At 42.8% G+C, this 24,764-nt stretch overlaps 1 protein-coding gene across 1 annotated transcript; it reads left to right on the forward strand.

Moving 5' to 3' along the window:
* The first annotated feature begins 1,340 nt into the window (after positions 1–1,340).
* Positions 1,341–22,935, forward strand: MCUR1 (mitochondrial calcium uniporter regulator 1). The gene is made up of 9 exons (XM_068160826.1): positions 1,341–1,755; positions 2,547–2,657; positions 4,750–4,853; positions 7,030–7,131; positions 8,803–8,844; positions 11,151–11,222; positions 17,721–17,774; positions 18,848–18,962; positions 21,379–22,935. Exons 1-9 carry the CDS (start codon positions 1,467–1,469, stop codon positions 21,432–21,434), a joined length of 945 nt encoding a protein of 314 aa, XP_068016927.1. The 5' UTR covers positions 1,341–1,466; the 3' UTR covers positions 21,435–22,935.
* Positions 22,936–24,764: the final 1,829 nt, after the last annotated feature.

Raw genomic sequence — 24,764 nt, forward strand, 5'->3', positions numbered from 1 at the left:
AGAGAAGGGCAACAAGGCTGGGGAGAGGCCTTGAGCACAAGCCCTATGAGGAGAGACTGAGGGAGCTGGGATTGTTTAGCCTGGAGAAGAGGAGGCTCAGGGGTGACCTCATTGCCCTCTACAGCTACCTGAAAGGTGGTTGTAGCCAGGAAGGGGTTGGCCTCTTCTCCCAGGCAACCAGCACCAGAACAAGGGGACACAGTCTCAAGCTGCGCCAGGGGAGGTTTAGACTCGAGGTGAGGAGGAAGTTCTTCACCGAGCGAGTCATTCGTCATTGGAACGGGTTGCCCAGGGAGGTGGTGGAGTCATCGACCCTGGAGGCGTTCAAGAGGAGATTGGACGTGGCACTTGGTGCCATGGTCTAGTCATGGGGTCTGTGTTGATAGGTTGGACTAGATGGTCCTCGAGGTCCTTTCCAACCTAAGTTATACTGTGATACTGTGATTAAAATCCCCACAGGTTAAGTATGGGACACCTCGATATTCTTTGTCCAAATTTCAGGGTTTTCTACAGAATCCACAACAAAGCATTACGTACAAAGGTTGAGAGTGATGCTGTCTTTAGACACCATTCTCAAGTACTGTGTCTTGTTTCTGATTACTTTTGAGATAATGTTGTCCTTTAGTCTTATAGGCTTTCCATTCTTGTTATTCTGGTTTCAAACCAGTTCATTATGTGCTTGCTCAGCCTCCCAAGTTTTTAACTCCAGACAACAGGCCAAACTGATTTCTTAAGTCCTTACAGATGTTAAGCACACTTGTTTAAACAGCAGCACGTAAGGACAAGGTAAACCTGTATTTCCAGCAGAACTGAAAGCTCCCCAGGCTTGACCCTCCCCTTGAAACCCCCAACCTAAAGACCATTACAGAATGACAGATTTGTCTGAAATGCACTTCCTCCCCACCCCTTGCTTTTTTTCTACAATCTTTGCCCAGAACGAAGGAAAACGTTATTGAGGAAGGGTCTGGAGGTCGCACAGGAGGCATCAGATTGTGCTTGTCCTGCAGCACCAGGACCAACCTCTCACCCAAATTACTCTCCTATTTTTCTCTTAAGTATAGCACTGCAATAGTAATGACACCAGATGCCTGCAAAGCCTGTGCCACAAATTCTTGACACCCCAGGGCTGCGTCTCCCGAGGACTGGAAGTGAGAAGGTACCGCTGCAGCTCCCGGGAAGGCACCGGACAGCGTCCGCCCCCGCCGGCACTGCCTTGCCCTCATAGCCAGGTGACCGACCCGCCCGCGCTGCTTCCCTCATCGTGAGCCATAAAATCAACGGCCGCGGCTCGCGGCTATTGTCACGTGGCGGAGGCGGAAGTGAGGCGTCCCTGTAGCGGAAGAAGGACGCCAGGGCGGCGTGTGCTCAGGGATGGCATTCCAGTGGTGGTAGCGGCACCGGCGACAACAGCAGCGGTTCCCTTCCTTCCCCACCCCACCCCCACTTCATCGGCGGGACCGGGTGGCATGGCCAGGGGCCAGGCGGCCGCGGCCTCGGCTGTGAGCGGTGGGAGGCGGGTGCTGCTGCTGTTGCGGCCGCGCGGCGCAGACGGCGCCCTCCCGTCAGCCGCCGCTCCACGTGACCGCAGCGCGCCCCCTTCGCCGGTGCGCCGCTGCCTTGGCGACTGGCAGGGTCTCGCCGGGCCGCCGGGCTCGCGGGCAGTCGTTACGGCCGTTAGCGGCAGCCTGGGATGGGGCAGGCGTGTTGGCGGGACCTGCGCGGACAGCTGCTGCCGCCGCCGCAGCGGGGAGCGGGGTGAGAGCAGGGACGGGGGTGAAGGGGCGGGAGAGTGTTACCTCACCTGACCCCGGAGCCAGGTTGCTGCGCGGGCTGCAGTGTGAATGTCCATAAGGCTAACTGACAGGTTGGACTCGATGACCTTTGAGGTCTCTTCCAACCTTAGTGATACTGTGATAACTCAGGCCTGAGTGTTCTCTTCCCCCGAAGACTAAATTTTTTATGCCGTACAGATGACTATGACAGCTAGAGCATAGCTGTGTCTTCTGTCCAGTTAATTTAAAATACAGTGTCTCTGAGGGCAAAGAGTTCTGACAATTCATATCCCATCTTGTGTTCTATTAGCTAGTTCATTCCAATGTCCAAGTGGAAACTACCCCTAGATCTGCATTCAGTGTTGAAAATACTAGAAAATAATAGTTCAAACAGTAAATGACAGATTGTGAGTGACTGCTTTGTGTCTAAATGGTAACCAGTGAAGATTTGTTTCTTTAACAAACGGTGAAAAGAGATGTACTCACAGTTTCCGTTGATTTATGCTGGTAATGGTCAAGGAACAATTTAAAGCCTTTGGCAATTGGTAAGGTTTGTCTAAGATGTGATGTTCTTGGAGAGCACCTCTGAAGTGCCGCAGTAGTGTGTTGTTTTCAAGCTCTTGCACATAATGCTTGTCACTTGGATGTGTTTTCAGTTTCATGCAAGCTGCAATAATCGCATTTCTCATAAATGAAAGATATTTGGGGTAGTATGGAAAAACCTGGAAAACCAAGCATGTTTCTTAAAAATAACTGATGTTTTATCTTTTTCAGATGTAAGCATCTCTGCATCATCTTTGCAACGCAAAGGGAATATTTCCTTACTGGGAAATAGAAGGCTTTTTTTTGACACTCATGCACTAGTCTGCCTCTTGGAAGAAAATGGTAATTTGCTCAAAATTAGTAGCTATTTTTTAATGTGACTTCATGAGTGGCTTTTGTTTGGGGTTTGGTTTTGGTTTACAAAGTTTGATACCTGCTTCTCCTTCACATGTGATGTTACACCTTCAGTTTTATTTGTTTATTATATATTTTTTTCAATATTGGCTAAAATGTAGGCTTTTTCTGCATCCAAAACAAGAGTGAGCTTATGTAACCTTTATTGGAATAACTTGTTATCCTACTGGTAAGGAAAAATGCTAAGGAGGAATTACATGTTAAGAATTGAGAGTAAGAGTTTTCAAGATAGTGGTTTCAGATTTGTTAATTGCATTCTTACCTTATTAGTATATAGCATCTTGAATATGCAGCAGCAGGTTATGGAACTGAATGTGGACTGCTATGTAAAACGCAGCTTTCAGGGTAAAGCACTGTATAAAATACTGCAGAGCACTGTGTAAAATATTGCTGCTCTTATACTAAAACACAGGTGAAGGAATAAATTATTTTGAATTCATGCTAGTGTTGCTGAGGTTGGGAAGGTACCTTAAGGTGAAGATCAGTACAGCCAAATCAACTTCTGACAGCCCTCCATCCTGGAAGCTGTGAGGTGTCAGTCCTTTTCCAGGTGCTTTCATCTCTTTCCACATGTTAACCTAATTCTCAGAAAACTCCATCTCTTTTGCATGATCAGTGTGCTGAGACACTAAAATAATGCAGTTGCATGAGCACCAGGACACGTATGAAGGGATAAAGGAGAGATGGAGCACCTCTTCTTTTTGGTGGTGGCAAACTGTTACCAGTTCAGCTATTGAAAGCAACTCACTCTCAGCCCCCATACGTGCTTTCTGACACTTGACTGCTTGTTAGAAGCAATCGTGCCTTTGCAGGTGGTTCTTTTCATAGTTATGAAATCATGTTCATGACACTTTTATTCCCACATTTTGAAAGTGATAATGTTGAGAGTATTTCTGGGGACAATGTTTTGCAATAGTCCCCAATATATTCATTTTAAAAGGTTTCCAGTAAGTGCTCAAAGGTTGATAAGCCTATTTCAGTATTCCTAAGGTTGGAAGAGACCTCAAAGATCATCAAGTCCAACCTGTCACCACAGACCTCATGACTAGAGTAGAGAGGACACTACTGCCCACTGCAGGCTTGAACTCACGACCTTCCCATTAAGGGTCTGATGCACTACCAACTGAGCCATCTGAGGGGGTAAAATCAGAGCAGTGGACTCTATGCAGTTGTGGAGTTTTGTGCATCTTCAGTGGTACAGAAAATGTGGAGTATACTGCAAGTAGGTGTTAGGGGGATTCTTGCTTAAGAAATAGCCATGTGTGAGAGGCAACAATCCATAATACTTCTGTAAGTTTCTGGCTTTTATCCTATTAATGCATCAGTAGTGTTTTACTACAGCAGCAGCTATCCGGTGTCACATGTAATTCAGTTCTGAGCTCCTCAGTTCAAGAGGGACAGGGATCTACTTGAGAGAGTCCCAACAGGGGGCTACAGGGATGATGAAGGAAGTGGAGCACTGCCTTATGAAGACAGGCTGAAAGATCTGGGGCTGTTTAGTCTGGAGATGAGAAAACTGAGAGGGGATATAATAAATGTGTATAAATATGTGAGGGCTGGGTGTCAAGAAGGAAGAGACAGCCTCTTCTCAGTTGTGCCTTGTGATGGGACAAGGGGCAACTACAGCACAGGAAGTTCCACCTCAACACAAGGAAAAACCCCTTTACTTGTAAGGGTCACGGAACACTGGAATAGGCTCCCCAGAGAGGTGGTGGAGTCTCCTGTGGAGACTTTCAAGACCTGTCTGGATGCTTTGCTATGTGACCTGTGCTAGATTATATGGCCCTGTGTGCTCTGGTAGGGGGATTGGACTTGATCTCCAGAGGTCCCTTCCAACCCCTAAGATCCTGTGAAAACAGATGTACAGACTAGTTGTGTTCTCTTGTTAGTGCTGGATCAAGGCAAATACACTATTTATTTTTTCATAACTGATACTTGTTTTAACTGTTAGCAAGTGACATTTCTGTAAACTGCCTAGATTAAGGTCTCTCTGAATGTTCTTGCATTTTGTTTTGCTTAGGGTTCACCACTCAGCAATCGGAGGTCATTGTGTCTGCATTGGTGAAAATTATGGACAACAACCTGGATATGGTTTACAAGGACATGGTCACCAAAGTGCAGCAGGTTAGGTCAGAGACAATGGTGGGGTTAAAGTAAATCAAAACATAGTATGGCTGCTGATGAAACGTTTGTTGCTGTTACTGTTAAATGCTGTTTTAAAAGCTCAAAGGTGAAGAACAAACATCCCTGTGTATCTTTTTTTTCCTAGCAAATTTTGTCTTGAGTTTATGAAATGCCAAAGTGGCGTAGTAGACCTTTGACACCTTGAGTCCTTAGACCATGAGTTGGAACACCAACCACAGTCAGATTTTTAATGTCAGCCTTATTGTATCATGAAATAGGATTGCTTGAGAAGACTTTGACACAGAGATGAGAGGTATTCAATGCACGGATTTGAATAGTTACAGCTCCTGCATACAGTCTTTTGTAGACTTGTAACAAGGAAGTACAGATTCTGTCAGTTGTTTACCAACCTGCTATACCACCTTATTTATGTCACAAGGACATTTGTATTAGAATTGAACTGAATCTTTATATAGTTTTTGTGGTGCATAGTTGGTATAGTTTTATACACTGATAAGATACAGTTTGGATGCTGATACTGGAGTCTCCTTCTCCTTTGATGCATACATTGTTCATGGCATTCTCTAAACTTATGCAGCATGGGTACTTTAGTGGGAGGAAGTGAAGAAGACTTGACTGGAAGCAGCTTGATAATGCTGAGTACAGAGATCCTTCCTGGCTGCAAGAAAACTGTGTATAACTGAACTCTTTAGTTTTGACTTAAGAGGGAGCGGTTATTCTAACAGATAATTGTCTGAAGGCAAGGCCAGTTCACATCCTGGCTGTGAATTACTTTTTGGGGGGAGGCCCTTTGTCAGGTCATACAAGGGTAGAGCTGTGTAAGGAATTGGACGTGACAGCATTCAATGTTGTCACATTGCTCATTTAGGTATGTAGGTCCAGAAATAAAACTGAAATTATGAGTAAAGCATGATTCACTGCATGTAGGATTTAAGCATCTTTGAACAGGATTCAGAGTCTCTGGTGTGCTGGAATTCCCTGGCGTATAAGCTGGTCAAATAGACAACCCTTGACAAGAAGCATAGCTGAATTACAACCTCTTGGGTTGCTCTGTGAGGTTGGGATTCACAGCCCCAAGTTACCTTCTGAACACAAGCTTTAACTTACTTTGTAGTAAATAGGCTGTTGTCTTAGAACATGAGAAAACAGCTGCTGTTGTTGTCTTTGAATTATACTAGTCTTGGCAGTATGGCATCTCATTAAGTAGTGCAGTACCTGCATTTTGCACTACCTGCTATCTAGAAAGGTTACAGCCCATCCTTCCCAGGTTTTAGATTCTAGAAGCAAATGAGGGCATGCTTCCTTCTATGCTGATGTTTTTCCATGGTCAGTCAGGGAATGCAGTGTTTAGGGACTGTTTTCCCATGGTTAATTGTATTTTATAGTAAGCAGTCTACAACAAGCAATCTCAACCTCCTACACCCAGCTTTTCCAAATGGAAGTAAACACATTTTCCTTTGTTTTGTCATGAATTAAATGGTAAGGCATCTTCAGGTACTGCTTAGAGGTACAGCACTACAAATTAGAATAGCATTTCCTGTTGAAAATGGAGTGCCCTGTCAGATTTGTAGGGTTCTCAGTCCAGAGTCAAAGGCAAGAGACTACTAGAGAGAGATCTTCAGAGAAAAGGCAATCCCTGTTTGTGTGTGTGGATAGTGTAGGATCTAGAACAATGTCTGTAGACTTGCACATCCTTGAAAGTTGCAGAGGATTCTTATTAGTGTTCTCAGCTCAGTGTAACACAGTAAGAAAAGTAATTTGAAGTGTAAGTGTAGTGCATGATTCTGGGTAGCAAAGCAGAATGAGCCCCCTTGAAGGGGAGGTAAGAAAGGAGGTATGACTGGTCTGAGAGCCAGCTTTCCTTATTTAGCTCACAGACAGATCTTCTCTTCCTCATGCCTTGCCTACCTTAAGAAGACTTGGAAGAAGCTCCTTCCTAGGCTATTAATTGAATTATTCTGATTTTGTCAAGTATTCCCAACATTTGAGCCTAACTTGCTTTTGTCACTGTCAGTTTACCTTACTTTCTGAAACCAATCTAAAATTGGCTAAATCACAAATTTCAGAGTACTAGAAGAACACATTTGTAGGCACAGAGAAGAAAAAACATTATAGTTATGATATGTTCTGAGGGTTTTTCTTCTTTCTTTTAAAGGAAATTGCACTTCAGCAAGTAATGTCCCATATTGGTGGTGTGAAAAAGGACATGATTATTTTGGAGAAAAGTGAATTTTCAGCACTTCGTTCAGAAAATGAGGTAACAAAAATCACTATCTTGGAAAGTACTTTTCTAGCACTCCAATATTTTTTTCCTAGTGGTGTGAAAGAACATCTTCTACCCAAGGGATTCTCTGGGGCTAGTATGCTTTAACTCCTTCATTAATGACCTTGTTGATGGGGCAGAGGTTTTCCCCAGCAAGTCTGCAGATGGTACATGACTGGGAGAAGTGGCTGATACATCAGGGAGTTGTGCTGCCATTCAGAAGGACGATCAGCAAGCTGGGGAAATAGGAATTTCATGAAGTTGAACAAATGGAAATGTCAGATACCGTCCAAGTGGAGGAATTATCCCATGCACCAGGACAGGCTGGGAAGGACCAGATGAAAAGCAGCATTGCAGAAGAGGCCCTGGAGGTCCTGTTGGACACAAAGTTGACCATGAGCCAGTGGCAAAGATGGCCAATAGCCCCCTGGGCTGTGATTGGAGAGCTGCCAGTAGGTCAAGAGAGGTGATTCTTCCCTCTGACTGGCATTGGTGAGACTTCATCTGGAGTGCTGAGTTCAGTTCTGGTCTCTCCAGTGCAAGGAAGATATGGATGTGCTGGGCAGAGTCCAGCAAATACGGAGAAAGATCAGTAGGGTTTGGAGTATCTGACACATGAGGAAAGACTGTGAGAGCTGAAACAGTTCAGCCTGGAGAAGAGAAGGCTCAGAGGGCATGTCATTAATATTGAAGGCAGTATAAAGGCAACACAGGCTCTTTCTGCTGTTGCCCAATGACAGAACAGTAGGCAATTAGCACAAATCAAAATGCAAGAAATTGTTTGAGCATAAGAAAACCCTTTCTGATGTAAGAGTGGTAGAAGACTGGAACAGGATACTCAAGAGATCACTTAGATTCACTCTCCTGGAGATACACTAAACCCGACTGGACATGGCCCTGAGCAACCTGCAGGAGATTGAACGGGATTATTTCCAGAGACAGTTAATGTTACAGCTGTACCTATTTTATATATACTTTGAAAGAGGAAAAAGTAATTGAGTAACTTGGTTTAGAAAGGACCTCTAGAGAATACTACATAGGTGCAGATTGCAGTATGATTACCATTTAACCATCTCTTCTTAGAGCACAGCAAACCCATCTCTCTCTCCTCCTTGCCTCCAACATAATGTGCTCCAGCCCTCACCATCTTGGCCTTCCACTGGACTGGCTCTAGTAGAACATTTGTTTTTCTTCAGGGAGTCTAAAGCCGGACACAGCACTTCCAGTGCAGGCTCATAGATAATGAACATGGAGAAATAATAGCTTCTTTTGGCCTGCAAGGTTTACTCTTGTTAATAACGTGATCATAGAATGCTAGGGGTTGGAAGAGGCTTCCAGAGATTGAGTCCAATTCCCCTGCAATGCAGGACCACTTAAGGCAGGCAACATCCTGTGCATTTGCACACCTTTCCTGCAGTGAGACGTTGCTAGCTTCTGTCTTGTGCTGTTTGGAAGCGACCAGTACTGAGTGAACCATGCATCTGTATACACATGCCTGTATCTCCACGTGTACTGAGGGCACAGTTGAACCATGCTTGCTTTGCCTGTTTTTCACAGCATTGGATAGTGGTCATCGTTGCTGATTGTGCAAATTCATTAGTGTTTCTAGATGATGTGGGTTTATATACAGTAACAAAATGTACCATTTTTTTTCCACTCTTTCAGAAAATAAAACTTGAACTCCAGCAGATAAAGAAGCAAGTTATGGTAAGATTACCATGTCACTATAATTAAGAATTAACACCTGGATAGTTTGCTTGGGATGAAAAAAGTTTTCTGGATTTTATTTTTAAAGCTGTGCTTAATTGAGGTAGTATATAGGATACTGAAATAGCAACTGGTGGTGCGCTGTGGGCTGCAGCAAAGGCAGTTTCATGCCTGCTTCATTTGTGGCAGCAGAGAACTGGGAATGGTACAAGAGGTGAAATAAAAATCGACATTTTTTGCGCTTATATGTCTTTGATAATTCAGATTCAGAAAGTGGCTGCCATGTCATAGTTAAGCCTGAGTGAGGTTTTGCTCTAAGAGCTACTTGTTACATGTAAATATGCAACTTAAAATAATACAACTCACTACTTGGATTTGTGATTTTGGGTTTTGGGGTGGTTTTGTTTGTTTAGATTCTTTGTTTGGCTGGTTTTGTTTGTTTTGATTTGTTTGGGGTTTGGGTGGTGGTTTTGTGTGGTTGGTTGGTTGGTTTTTTTCCTTCATTTTTGTTTGGGTTTTTCTTGGTTTTGTTTTTTATTTTGGTTTGGTTTTTTGGGTGGGTTTTTTTGTGGGTTGTTCCCTCCCCCCCCCCCCCCCCCCGCAAAGATTCATCTGTTAACAGTCCAGAATTTAAAACAGCTTCCGAATGGCTTCTTCAGGTCACTGAGTTTGGGACCATTTATGTTTGGTCCTCTTTGTTTGGAAGTAAATGACTGCTGCACAAAACCAGAGTTTGTAGAAAACTTAATCTGTTAATTGTGATACAAATTCTTACCAGGTTTAAGCATCAATGCTGTGTTTCTGTTCATGGTTTACCTGTCTTGAGTAGCAAAACAAACACCTTTCTACCACCAGAAACCTCTTACAATCTGTTATTCCAATGGGTGTGGAATCATAAGCAGCCTTTATGCAGGATGTTTGTGCAAGAGTGATGAAGGTTGGAATCAAGTCTTCTGACTTGAGAACTGCTGGTTTTTTTCCTGAGATGTCCTTCTTAGCTGGAAGGATGAAGCACTCTTCCCTAGGACCTATCAGACTACTGGACTTTGAGCCAGTCGACAACATGATAAACTCAGCCTAGTGCCTCCTTGCCATTCCTTTCTTGCTCTCTTCAATTTCTTTTTGCACTCTCCAAAATGAGAACACAAATTTTTCAAGGATTGTGCTGTGTGTTTCATACTATGTTCTGAAGTGCTTAATGCAACTGGTTTTTTGGGAAATGATTTAACAATTCTTTCAGCATCCAATTTTTGAATCCTAACTCCTTTTTTTAATCCACTGCTAGATTATCAAGGATCCAAATCATCTTTCCTTGAAAGCTAAAGGTCTTTCAATTGAACTTTTAACTGTAAATGTAGTTCTCACAAGGACAAGTTATTTTATGTCTGCTTATACTTGTTCCTCTAAAAGGCAAAAAGAAGTGATATAGTAAGAAAAACTTAGGTCTAGTTTTTGATTCATTGAGCTGTAATGTATCATACTGTGATGACATCTAGTTATAAACCAGTTAAGTTCAAACAATTCAGATGTAGAAATTGAGTCTAATTATTGTTCATTCTAATTTAATGAACTCTTAACTAGCTGACATTGGCCTACTTGAGAGATGCTTACTTGGTTTTAATAGCAGAATCTCCCAGAACATCAGCAGTCTTTTGCTCTTCCCACACATTTCAGCTGATCAGCAGTTTGCCGCATGACAAACTGTCAGCTGGCTGGAATTCCTGCCAGGAGGTTGCATTAAAATGGCAGCTGTCACTGAGGAAATGCAGGAATCACTTACAGCTATTGATGAACTAAAATGCAAGTTTACAATTTCTGATAGCTTAAAAAAGTTAGATGTTTAAAAATAAAATGAATGCTTTACTGTTCCTGAAATGCCTGTAGCTTTTTATGCAAGCTCTCGATGTAGTCTTTAGAGACAGATATTTTATTTTGAAAGGTTGGAAACTGGTTTTGAAGTTATTTTCAGCATCAAGGTTGCTTCATGGAGGAAGGCCAACTTACAGGTGTACCTAGGTATGGATATCTATAGAATTCAGAAGTATGGACTATGTGAAACATTCCCAGCATTTATGGAAGGGTGTGCTCTCCATTAAGTGCTGTTCTCAGTGTTCTGGTTTTAAAAGTTATTGTTCACTTTTGATTCTGAGATCCAGTTCATACTACTAGAACACGAGTATTTCCTGGGGGAAGAATAGTAATACTTTGAAAAATTGTGTATTAATTGGAGAGAAGCTTGATTCCTGACATGCTTATGATTAAATAGTAAATCTTGTTTGCTGCTTTTACCAATTTTCCCCCATTAGGATGAAATTACCAAAGTTCGTGCAGATAACAAGTTAAACTTAAACCTAGAGAAGAGCAGAGTAAAAGAATTGGTAAGTTTTAATTGCTTTCTTCTGAAATACCTCACAACAGAGGAATCTCCAGATTTGGGTAAAAGAATCTTGCCCAAAGAGCATTTCCATACTAATTTATAGTATATTCCAGCTTTAAGGTAGTATTAATGCAACTTGTCCTTACGCTGCTATAGTATAAAGTGTCCTCTTTGATTTTGTATGTCTGTTCTGATACTTAATCTAAATGTGCTGCCTATCTGCCTAGAGATTTTCTGTCTTACTATTCTTTCTCAATTTTCACACTTAAATTTACACTTAGATTACATTTACCATTGCTGAAATGTTTCATTTCACTATAGGTGGAGAATTTATAGCCTAGCTCATTTGCCAGAAAATACTTAAGTGTGAAAATTGTTGGTGTAATTTATTTTTATCTTTGTTTTTTTAATTTTTAACTGCTACTGTCTCAGATGGTTTTGAGCTTTGCAATATCTGGCTGAACTGATGTAATAGTAAAATAATACAGAAGAAGAATTAGAAGGTTACACCTTAAAGAGAGCTCTGCTCCCATAGGTATTATCTTAATAGCTCTTAGGATCTCAAAGAAATTACATATTCTAAGTTAGAAGATCTTATAATGACATTTTTCTATTTCATTTTCTCATTCAGTCATTTTTCACAGGCATGTAACAATGATGTAATACCTCCAATCTAGGCAATAAGAACTGTGGAAGTATATACAATTATTGTTCTGTGTGCTCTTTGGAAGTTTTTCCCATGTTTAGGAAAATGCTGTGTCAGTGCTTTAGTGTAATGACTGGCAGTCTCTTACATTGTGGTAGATGGTTGAATCGGGTACCATTTGATAAGTAGAATCCTTGTTTAAGGCTTAGTACTTCATGCTAATGTTTTAAACAGTGTGCAGTGTATTGACTGTAGATCATAAGCCTTGCAATGCTTTGGAAGTATGAAATCTATTTAAAATCACTTCCCAAGTGATAAATCAGGCAAATTTTCTTGCACATTCATGTAGGATACTGGAATCTGGACTCTGTTGGATCACAGAGATCAGCTAATGAGATCCACCCCTGGTGTCAAACTGCCCCCACAGCAGTTCAGCAGAGTGGCAAAGATCAATGGACAGGGGCTTTTTTGGGGCCTTTTTTTCCCCCTTTTTTACCAGCCCCACCCTCTCTCCACCCAAAGCCAGGTTACAGGTGGGGAGCAGAGCAGGCCTCACCAAGCCAGCCCATCTCAAGGAGGTGGGGGCGGTGTGGGTGGAGCCTCAGCAGGCTGTTTAAATGCCCCAGGAACCCATGGATCTTTGACCCCAGTGCACTGAGCAAAGCTGGGGTAAGGGGCGTGGTGAGCCATCTGGGTGCGCTGGTGCAATTTGTGGCACTGGCAACAAGCAGTAGTTAGAACTGTGAACAGGTGGACCATCTGCAGAGGTGGCAGAGCTGCATGAGGCGGTTGAAAGGTTAAGGTGTATCATGTAGGCCAAACAAGAGATAGAATGGTGGAGCCAGGCTCTGCCCTATCTGAAGCAGAAATGAGGGCACCCATCTGATAGTACTCAGGATCAGAGGGCTCCTGTATCCTGCCCCTGTCAGACTAGAGGCAGTAACCTGCATGAGAGGAATGAATGGAGGCTAGTTCATGGTCAGGGCAGCAGACAACCTCCTTCCTTGCCCATCTCACCCCCACCAGGTGCCACTAAAAAACAGGTGTGAGGCTCTGGTTGGGAAAGACCAGCCAAATGAAGACATGGATGATGGCCGACACCAGAGGTATGTCCACACTCAGAAAAGCCTACAACTCCTATCACAACATCATACACACACACACAAAAAAAAAGAAGGGGCATAGGCGACTCCCTTCTGAGGGGAACACAGGGTCCAATATGTCAGGTAGACGCTTCTCATAGGGAGGTATGCTGTCTCACTTGAGCCCAGGTTAGGAATGTCACTAGGCAACTTTCTAGCCTGGTGCAGTACTTGGACTGTTACCCATTACTGATCTTCCTTATAGATGGAAAGGAAGTAATGACTGTTAGTCCAAGAGCAATTAAAAGAGATTTTAGGGCCTTGAGATGAATGGTGAAAGATTCTGGGGCACAAGTCATCTTCCATTCTTCCAGTCACAGGCAATGATACTGGAATGAACACTCAAATCTAGTCCATTAATACATGGCTCCGTGGCTGAGGTCATCTATGGTATGGTCTACATGCCAGGGTTGTTGACATCAAACAGGAGATACCTTTCTATGGTGGTCGGAAGTTGGTAAACGAAAAAGACGGATCTAAACTAATTTCATTGGTAGATTGGGAGGAAGCACCTTCTGAACTGGGAGTGCAGCAGGGTATCTTGGGCTTTCCTGCACTTTTCCAGTTCAGTTCTGTTTTCCCCTCCTTTGGGCAGCAGCTCTCTGTGCTGGGCTTTCGGCCAAGGCTTGACCTTGAAAACTGATAAACTGCAAGGCCCGTATTAACTGCTTTCCAATTAACACATAACTGCTTCTAACTTTTCTCTTTCTCTCTCTTTCTAACCCGCTCTGGGGAAAGGGGGAGAGAGGGGGGAGCAGAGGTGGGGAACCCCCTCAGCAGAGGGGGGGAACTCTCATTTCTGTGCTACTTTGTTGTATATCTTTGTATATATTGTAAATTTGTATATATTTCCCTGCGTTTCCCTGCTTTGTAAATATACAGCTCCATTGCTTTGTTAATTCAGCTGTGAGGTTTTTTTCCCTTTCCCTTCAATTTTCTTTTCCCTTTACTTTACAGGGGGGAGGGAGGAAGCTTTTTGGCCTTACCCTTCCAACCCTCAACACTTTCTCAAAGGAGGAAGAGGGCCTTTGCCCAGGAGATTGCAGGGCTGATTGACAGGGCTTTAAGCTAGCTGTGAAGGAGAAGGGGGATGATCAGTCTTTTATGTGACAAGGTGTGTGATGATACACCAGGGTTGGTGGGATGGGGGGGCTACTAAGGGTCTTCAGCCTGTTGTTCTGAGGCATGCAACAGACACAGCAGGATGGCCAAAGTCTCATGGAGATGAGCCATGGGCTTCTGAAATAGTAGCAGCTGTCTGAGAAACGTCAGGGAAACAGCTGAAGGGAATCAAGGGGTGTTTCTTTTGAAGGGTACACATCTGACAGCCCAGCTGAAGTGTCTCTATGAAATGGATGCAGCATGGACAACTGGAGGAGTTGGAAGCTGCCTTGCTGCTGAAAGGTTACAATGTAGTGGTCGTTAACTGAAACCTGGTGGGATGAATCATATGACTAGAGTATGGCTATCAATGGTTACAGACTGTTCAGAAGGTATAAGAAAGGAAGGTGCAGCAGAAGTGTTGCCCTCTATGTTAAGAAATGGATGGACTATGAAGAGATGTCCCTAAAGAGTAGCCATGAGCAAGTCAAAAGCTTATGGGTAGGATTTAGAGATCAAGGCAACAAGGAGAATCTTGAGGTCGGATTTTTTTCCCCAGTCTTCGCTGGCAACCTCTCTCCACATCTCCCAAGTTAAACAACCACAAGGTGAAGAGCAGTGAAGTTCCTCCCTGCAGAAGAGAAGACTGAGAGGGTATTTAATAAATGTTTATAAATATTTGAGGTCTGGGTGTCAAGAGGGAGGTGACAGGCTCTTCTCAATTGCACCCTGTGATAGGACAAGGGGCAATGGATATAAACTACAGCACAGGAGGTTCCACTTCAATGTGAGAAGGAAATTCTTTACTGTGAGGGTCATGAAGCTCCCCAGAGAGGTTGTGGAGTCTCCTCTGGAGACTTTCAAGACCATCTGGATGCATTCATCTGTGACCTGTGCTAGATTCTATGGCCATACTCTGGCAGGGGGGGCTAGACTTGCTCTCTGGAGGTCCTTTCAAACCCCTAACATCCTGTAATCCTGTGAAGGAGAATTTCTTCATCTGTGAATACTGATGTGGGTAATCTTTAACATTTCAAACTCTAAATGCTGTCTTAATGAGTTGATTTCACTTTAAATTTCTTGGAGACTCCTGTATTGCTGAATGCACATCTATGCTATGACTGATACCTGCAGTGATAGAGAGATGATTTTAAGACCTGGTACAAAATTCCATCTATATTCATGTGTTCATGTATCACGGTGCCTGGAAGGTTGCTGTTGAAAATGTCAAGATGCATCTGACAAAACTGAATTTTCTTTGCCTTGTGAAAAATGCAGGCCTTAGGGAAGGCTCCCTGTTCATTTGCTTTCCTCCTTTTCTCTGTGTAGTAGTGTTATTACAGAGGTGTGATGATGCTTTGCAGTATAAAGGTACATTCCACTGCCTTAAACCTAAGTTCAAAATCCTTGGGTTTGACAAGAATTCTAGCCACCAAGGAAAGCTTTAACAAGCACAAATGAAAGAAGCTTGTAGAGTAGAATGTATCCAGAAAAATGTGTTTGGCTAATGGCACCTATTTAAAGGAAAAAGAATGAGGTATTTCAAAATTACTTCTTTTCAGTGACATGGTTCTTTTGATAATGCTGATGATCAGTTTATTAATCTGAGGTCAAATTCTTATGTGAAATTTCACCTCTAATGTATTTAGACTCTTTTGTAAATATTCTGTCATTTTACCACTTTCAAAAATGTATATTTCTGCAAAATATACATTTTGCAGAATTTCTTTTTTCAATCTCTCCATTTCTCAGAATCCAGTGACTGTTTCAGTAATTCCACACATGGTGTTACTTGTCTTCGTTATTCCATTCTATACATTTGTAGCAGCCTGCTATCTCTTAGCTCTGTTTTTAGATCAGTCAAAAGTCCAAATATAGTTCTAGGTGCTCAAAGAGTTTCTCAATGCTGAGGATTTATGTAGACTAATATGCATTTAATTTTAAAGTGGAATAAGATTCCAAAGTACAGCAAAAATAAAGGCAAGTTTCCACATGGGAATATCAACAGATGAGGTCATTGTTGTGCAACAGGATTTTGAGATGGATACTTGATGGTTTTAGTACTCTGCACCATAGGCTGATGCCTTAGCAGGTGTCTATGAGTAACTGAATTTCCTCAGTAGTGGGGCAGGAACCACTATAGATGTCAAGGTAAATCATGCCTATTTGAGTCAAAGTTAACCTGCCTTATAAGTATGCTTCTTAATTTAGATTTCACTTTCCTTGAACCATAACAGAATTAACTTACAAATAAACCACAATTTCTGATGTTCCACAAATTTAACATGAGATACAAATGTTCTGTACTGAACAAATGCATCATGAAACAGTTCTGAATAATACAAACAGTGGGCACACACATTGCTGACTGAAGAGTTCTTTGGTAGCAGAGTTGGATAGGATGTTTTAGAACTTTTCTACCCTTCCTGAAGAAAGTAGATGGTTCAGTCTTAATTATGTTCAATGGATTACTTAACAGTTCCAGAGTTGCCCTTCATAATCTTAGATAAATCTGTCAACCTTTCTTTTAGCTGCTTGCTTGTAATCATAGAATTGTTTCAGGTGTAAAAGACCTCTGAGGTCATAGAGTCCAACAGTCGTTCTAGCACCACCATGGCTGTTAAACCATGTCTCAAATTGCCATGTCTACATGTGTTTTGAACACCTCTGGGACCAGTGACTCCACCACCACCCTGGGCAGGCAATTTTAATGTCTCACCACTCTTTCAGTAAAGAAACTTTACCTAACATCCAAACTCAATCTCCCCAACACGATTTGAGGCCATTTCCTCTTGTTCCAGCACTCGATAGCAGGGCAAAAGGGGCTGACCTTCACCTTGCTACAACCTTCTTTCAGGGAGTTGTAGGGAGCAATAAGGTATTCCCTCCTACTTCTCAGGACTAAACAGCTCCAGTTCCCTCAGCTGCTGCTCACAATGAAACTTGTTTTCCAGACCCTTCAGCAGCTTTGTTACCCTCTTCTGGATGCACTCCAGATGTCCTTGTTGTAGTGAGAGGCCCAAAGGTGTGGCCTCAACTGTACTGAGTATGGGGAAACAATTACTTCCCTACTCCTCTTGGCCACACTATTTCTGATACAGGCCAGGATGCTGTTAGCCTTGGCTGCTTGGGCACACTGTTGGCTCGTTTTCAGCTGGCAGTCAAGCAGCACCCCCAGGTCCTTTTCTGCTGGGCACCTTTCCAGCCACTCTACCTCAAGCCTGTAGCATTGCTTGGGATTGTTCTGACTCAAGCGCAGGACCCTGTTAAACTTGGCCTTGTTATGCCTCAGCTAATTGTCAATGATCTGTTGGGGGTGGGGGGTGGGGGGTACATATATATATATATATATATATATACACACACTTATATACAGATTTTGCAGAAGATGAGTGTCTGACAGACTTGTTACACTGCATTGTTCAGAGGTGTCTAAATTGTACTTTCCAGAAGATGGGAATTACCCTGTTATATTGTCTCCCATGTGCTGTCAGATAATCTTGTCTAGATCCAGTGTTCTATGGAATTCAGAAACTAAGAAATGCATTTTTAAGCATAAGGGGGAAAGTTTAATGACAATATCATGTTTATCTTTTTTTTTCCTCTCTAGTACTCACTGAATGAAAGAAAACTACTGGAAATGAGGACAGAAGTAGTGGAGTTGGTAAGAACTTGGCAACTGATCGCTACACAGCACTTTTTGTATTTGTGTTACAGATTTTTAACTGGTTTATGTCTTTAGGGACTTTAATGTGCAGTGTGTCGTTGTGCTTTATTACTTCCCTGTACAGTATCCTATCAGTACAGGTAACTGAAATGTCTACAGAAGAAAAGGCTTTCATATGTATGTTGGACTGTGGATGTGTGTATAAACTGTTCAGTGCTCCTTTGGTTCTGAAACTTCCTGCATATGCTGTTATCTCTAAATGGAATTGTACTCTTAATGTTAGCTTGTAAAATTATTTTTCCCCATGTTCACTGGGACTGAAACACGTTGCTAGATAGATTTGGCTTTATTTTAGAGGAGGTTTTTACCAAGCACTTCCTCTTCTTTTGTTTTCTTTCTGTAGTATAGGGGATTGTCCCTAGGAAGTTGTCCAGTAGTAAATTTTTGTCTGGTTCAAAATGCTTCAGTGGTGCTGATTTGAAAATATCAGCAACTCAGCAGCTGTTATTCTTGGTTTACATGATCTGTCTTCCAGTCTGAGTGATAATTCTATCCCATTTTTTACAGAAGTCCTGCCTTTGTCATAATCAAATTCTGATTTTTGCCTGTTTTGTGGTAGAATTCCTTCCAAGATGGAGAAATGCTTTTGTACCTCAGAAGACCAACTCTCAGTTTTTCTAATAATCCATAAATCTTTATGCTCCAGTATGTTTTTGTCATAAGAGGCACTTAGACTTCTCAATAACTCTTATGATTGCATAGTCCCCCTTTAGTGAGGCAAACGACAGATTGAAGTTAATGTTTATGCTGCTAGATTGAGATAAGAAGGCATCCAGTTCAGCAACTTTGTAGATTACCTGTTAAGGCACACATAATTAGAGAGACTTTATGTTCAGCAAATCACTCAGTTCCTTGGATATAATCAGCTAGGAAGGAGCTTGTATGTTATTTTGCATTCAGAGAAAAACAGTGTCAGGAGGAACCAAAAATACAGCTTGAAGGGATGGGTTACATTTCTAAATAAACTAGAAACTGTTCAAATGACATCACTTTGTTGCTTTGGTTTTTAGCATGCACAACAAGATCGAGCTCTGACCCAAACAGACAGAAAAATAGACACAGAAGTTGCAGATCTGAAAACAATGCTCGAATCGCACAAACTTGATAATATTAAGTACTTAGCAGGTAAGGAATCTGATGCTTGTGTCTGATCATGAAGCTGCTAAGCACTATTGAATGTTTGGCAAAGACTCACAGAATCACCAAGGTTGGAAGAGACCTCAAAGGTCATCAAGTCCAACCTGTCACCACAGACCCCATGACTAAACCATGGCACCAAATGCCACGTCCAATCCCCTCTTGAACACCTCCAGGGATGGTGACTCCACCACCTCCCTGGGCAGCACATTCCAATGGTGAACGACTCCCTCCGTGAAGAACTTTCTCCTCACCTCGAGCCTAAACTTCCCTGGCGCAGCTTGAGACTGTGTCCTCTTGTTCTGGTGCTGGTTGCTTGAGAGGAGAGACCAACCTCCCTTCAGGTAGTTGTAGACAGCAATAAGGTCTCCCCTGAGCCTCCTCTTCTCCAGGCTAAACAATCCCAGCTCCCTCAGCCGCTCCTTGTAGGGCTTGTGTTCAAGGCCTCTCAACTGACTGTATTCATAAAGGCTCCCATAAAAAAAACACCACCAAAAACAAACCTTGAAATAGTCAAGATTAGCAGGTTGGTTTGTGTACTTAACCCAAAGTTTCCTATGATTTGCAGCTTTATTTTGGATGGCTGTGGTTTCTTAGTTTTCTTTCCCTGCTTTATACTGTGATGATAATGCCTGAGGAATATGAAAGTCTGCCTGTTAAGAAGGGCCAAACAGTTCTGTGCCTGACTTAACTTACAAAAACAGCCTGCTGCAGGCATTCCTAGGATTTCTTTATCTGTCTGATGGAGATCACATGGAAAATGCTAGAAGACACATATGCAAAACAGACCATTTCAGCTTTTCTGGCTGTTCAGCACCACATTCTTTAATTTTTCAGGCATGTGCCTTAGAAAAATACTATCTCTGCGTGTGTGCCTGTGGTATTGCCCCTAAGTAACTTTAATATTTTGGCATTCTGCTACTGAGTGTGCAGCTCTTTAAACGAGCAGTTTTGCAGTAGAAAATTGCTTTTCTGACTTAGATTTTCTGATTATTCCTTCACAATGGATTTTTGTCACAAGTACAGTCACTTAGGTCTATTCATAGTGCTGTACTTCAGGCATATCCTTTAAAGAGAGCCATTATGGAAAATGCAATTTATTGAAACGAGAAGAAATTCTTTTCCCCACTGTCCTTACTTGAAATCATGTTGAACTCTGCATGGAAAACCAAAAATAACTTCAAAATAGTTTGCATTGTGTTGGAAGAGCTCTTTTTGCAAAGAATGGCAAACGAGCGGCCAGGTAGAGAGGGACTGGGGGTACTGGTCGATGGTAGGCTGAACATGAGCCTGCAGTGTGCCCAGGCAGCCAAGAGGGACAATGGCATCCTGGCCTGCATCAGGAACAGTGTGGCCAGCAGGAGCAGGGAGGTCATTCTGCCCCTGTACACTGCACTGGTTAGGCCACACCTCAAGTACTGTGTCCAGTTCTGGGCCCCTCAGTTTAGGAAGGAGGTTGACTTGCTGGAATGAGTCCAGAAGAAGGGCAACGAAGTTGGTGAGGGGTTTGGAAAACAAGCCCTATGAGGAGAGACTGAGGGAGCTGGGGTTGCTTAGTCTGGAGAGGAGGAGACTCAGGGGTGACCTTATTGCTCTCTACAACTACCTGAAGGGAAGTTGTAGACAGGTGGATGTTGGTCTCTTCTCCCAGGCAGCCAGTACCAGAAGAAGAGGACACAGTCACAGGCTGCGCCAGGGGAGGTTCAGGCTGGATGTTAGGAAGAAGTTCTATACAGAGAGAGTGATTGCCCATTGGAATGGGCTGCCCAGGGAAGTGGTGGAGTCACCATCATTGGGGGTGTTCAGGAGGAGACTTGATGGGGTGCTTGGTGCCGTGGTTTAGTTGTTTAGGTGGGTTGGATTGGTTGATGGGTTGGACGCGATGATCTTGAAGGTCTCTTCCAACCTGGTTTTGGTTTTTTAATTATTATCTACCTAGAAATCAAAAGTTGATTTTATTTAAATAGATTTTTGGGGGGGAGTTTTAACTGCATACTGATAAGCCTAATTCTAAAAGTAACTTTCATTTATTTGTTTGCTGAATACTTGACTGTGTTTTAATAATGCTGTTACTTGTCCTTCATTTTACAACTGTAATTTGCCATATTGATTTTTTTTGGAGTGGTAAGCAACTCAGGGTTACTTGCAGCTTTGTGATAACTTTCCCACTGTCCCTGCCTTCTTTTTTTCCCCCTTCCTTCTTGCTTGTCATTTTTGTGCCACTCCACCTTGAAATTGTTGTAAACCAAAGCCCTTATTTTCTTACATGGGGAAGGAAGGGGTGGTGTTCACGCTTTTAGCATCATAGTAAGATGTATACTTAGCTTTTTGAGGAAATGTTTGGAGACCTAATATTTAATGTCTCTATTTTCTTCCCCCTCCCCCCCTCTTTGTTTTTTTTCAGGTTCAGTATTTACATGCCTTACTGTAGCACTGGGATTTTATCGTTTATGGATATAATAAAACATCAATTTCTACTTTCTGATTTCTGGCCCCCCCCAAAAAAGTACTGTATTTGCCTGGACTTTAACTGCATCTGGACTGGTTTATTTATTCTTTTTGTAAAGCAGACTGTATTAAGAATGTAACCAAAGACGTGCCTAGAAACCAGCTGCACACAGAGTGTGCAGACTATGAAACTTACCTCTGATGAACGAATGGTATACACATCTCTGCTGTGTCTCTCCATTCTGGACTGCAGTACACATTGCTGCTACAAAATACCATGTAGGTGAAGACTGACATTCATACCAATCATACAGGGCTGAAGGCTGTGGAGAAGGATCTGAAATCATGGGAATCATGTTCATTGGCTGTTCAGACATGCTTGCTGGGGATCAGTGGCATGTATCGGACTCAAGTCTGGCTTATTAATGTAAAACTGAAACTACACATTTCATGGCTTGGAGGCACTCTTGTATAAGTAGAATTTGTGCTAACTGAATCACGCTTACTTCCCTCTAACACTTGTTCATAGTTGCTGTTATTAAATATCTGTTTGGCTATCTTTCTAACATTACACTTACCAGCTTCTTTTCCAGATGGCCGTCCAGTCAGTCATGTTCCATGGAAGAGCACTGTGTAATGACAGCAGTGGTTGTTGCTAGTTTTGTTTGTAATACATTTGTAGAGATTTTTGTGACTGACTTGCCTTTGGTACCTGTAAGTATCTCATATTCATTCCATATGCTGATTGTTAACTTTACTGTCACTGGAAGTTTTGAAAGGCAGTAAAGTACACTAGTTGTGTTGATGTAGTGTTAAGTGATACAAAGTGTCTCAGGTGCTGCCTTCTTCATGGAAGGGAATTGATGCTTGTAGAAAGATGTTTAAATTGTGGTTATGAAGCAAGATCTTAGGTGAGGGAACTGCACTGCTCACAGTATTCTCTGGTTTTTGTTGTTTTAATTTAAAAAATAAAAAGTCTGCTGGCTCTTCAGATACAGAACTTCAATAGTGATTGTGGCAGTAATGGAGACCTACAGGGATGCTTAATCCAGTTCTGAGCAAGCCCATCTGAACCAGGAAGCACAACTGAACTCAGTGAAGGAAGGCATCCAGTGTGTCATTCTTCCTATGGCAGGGAGATTAGAGTAGATGATCTCTAGGGTCCCTTCCAACCTAAGCTGTTCTATGATTCCACTGATGAAATGACTGCTTTAGTAGCAGAGCTGCCCTCTGTGTTCCTTTAGTTAAGGGAAATTTCCCTTTCTTGCTTGCTCTTAGGAGGAGAGAACAATCAATGCAGTGGTAATAAACTTTGTCAGAGCACAACCCCATCTTTGCTTAGTGAAAGTAAAGCTGTTTGGCTCCTTTGTGCCTGTACTGTAATAAACATTTCATATTTTGGGTGGTTGGAAGTGCCAACTTTGAATCACAGGCAAGCGCAGAGGAAGAAGTGGATGCCTGTAACAGTACCATACTGGCCTGAAATAAAGAATGTTGAATATTTCATGGACTATGCTGAGTTTTCATTGTAAGTGCAATGTTTAAATTTGGATTTATTCCCTTTGAAGGTAAGTCACTGCTGGTGCTTTGTTGGGTATTTTTAAGCTAAGAAGGGGTAAAGTCAGTCTCATCTCCATGCCTGGCAAGATGATGGAGCAGATCCTCCTGAAGGCTTTGCTAAAACAGATGACAAATGAAGACAGGGTGAGGGGTGATAACCACCATGGCTTCACCAAGGGCAAATCCTACCCCATGAGCTTGGTGGCTTTCTGTGATGGAGTCACAGCATCAGTGGATAAGGGAAGAATGACTGGTGCCATCTACCTGGACTTGTGTAAAGCATTTGATACTGTCCTGCATGACATTGTGGTCACCAAATTGGAAAAAGACCACTCACTGAATAGGGAAAGCCAGCAAGTGTGGGGAATGGCAAATGACAAGAACTAGCAGAAGGAAGAAACCTCCCTCAGAGCCTTAGGTGGCCCTGCAGAACCAATTCACAGGTCTGCAGACTGAGAAGGCAAAAAAGTGTGCACCTAAGTCCACAGACCCAAGTAAGGTAGCCAGATGAGCTTCCTGTTAGTAAGTACAGAAACCAGGAAAAAGCACCAGGTGATAGCAGGGGCCAGCTCCCTTCTGAGAGGCACAGAGGCATCCATTTGCCATGCTGACACACAATCTGGAGACATGTGCTGCTTACCAGGGGCCTGCATCAAATGTGTAACAGGTTGAGAGACCTTGTACATCCTGCTGATTTATCCACTGTTGCTGTTTAATGTGGACAGCAGTGACACAGGTGTGAGCAATCTAAAGAACATCAAGAGGGACTGGGAGTGGTAGTGAAGGAGATGGGAGCACAGGTGGTCTTTTCATCAATCCTTCTAGTTTAAGGGAAGGGGATTGAAAGGGCTGGTTAAATTGGGAAAAATCAATGGTTGAGAGAGTGGTGTCATCATGGGGCTTGCTTTGAGAAATTTGGTGGTCTGGGGGCTGATGGACTACATCTTTCAGAGAAGGGGAAGAACATCTTTGGCTACAAGCTTTCCAATCTAGTGAGGAGGGCTTTAAACTAGGATTGCTGGAGCAAGGGATGCTCCACCTGTCCCACATCAGCACCAATGATACTAATAGGCACCCTGGGCTTGGAGTTGGACCACAGGATGGGAAGAAAGCAGGATAAGGCAACTTTAATCAGTACTATCAACTTCAATGGAGACCCAACTTGAAAGCCTCTACACTAATGCATGGAGAATAAGCAAGAACTACAGCTGTGCACATGCTACTATGTCATAGGCATCACTGAGAGGGGTGGGATGGCTTTCACAGCTGGAGCTGTGCAGGAATAGATAGTTACAAGCTCTTCAGGAAAAATGGGAGAAGGGGAAGAGGTGTTGCCCTCTACACCAAGGACTGATTGGAGGCTGTGGAGCTCCACCTGGGGCTAGATGAAGAGCTGACAGTGGCAAGTGTTAAAGGAAAGGCAAGGGAAAGAGATGTCATAGTGGAAGTCTGCTAAAGGCTACCTGAACAGGAAGATCAGTTGGATGAGGCCCTCTATAAACAGATAGGAGCAGCTTCACATTTACAAGCCTTGGTCCTCATGGGAGATTTCGACCACTCTGCTAACCATCCAAGGGGCAAGACAGCAGGGCACCAGCAATCTAAGAGATTTCCTGGAGTGCATTGATAACTCCCTCCTTAAGGCAATAATGGAACCCACAAGAAAAGGTGCTATGCTGGACTTTGTCCTCACCAACAAGGAGGGGCTGGTGAGTGATGTGAATCTCAAGGGCAGCCTGGACTACAGTGAGCTTGAAATGATAGAGTTTAAGTTCCTCTGAT

Source organism: Melanerpes formicivorus, unplaced genomic scaffold, assembly GCF_026170545.1.
Source record: "Melanerpes formicivorus ecotype bairdi unplaced genomic scaffold, bMelFor1.0.p_v2 SCAF_53, whole genome shotgun sequence".
Classification (NCBI taxonomy): domain Eukaryota; kingdom Metazoa; phylum Chordata; class Aves; order Piciformes; family Picidae; genus Melanerpes; species Melanerpes formicivorus.

Coding starts and splice junctions, on each gene's coding strand:
- MCUR1 (XM_068160826.1), top strand. CDS start 1,467: ATGGCCAGGGGCCAGGCGGCCGCGGCCTCGGCTGTGAGCGGTGGGAGG. Junction 4,854..7,029: donor TGGTCACCAAAGTGCAGCAG/GTTAGGTCAGAG, acceptor TTTCTTTTAAAG/GAAATTGCACTTCAGCAAGT. Junction 8,845..11,150: donor AGATAAAGAAGCAAGTTATG/GTAAGATTACCA, acceptor TTCCCCCATTAG/GATGAAATTACCAAAGTTCG.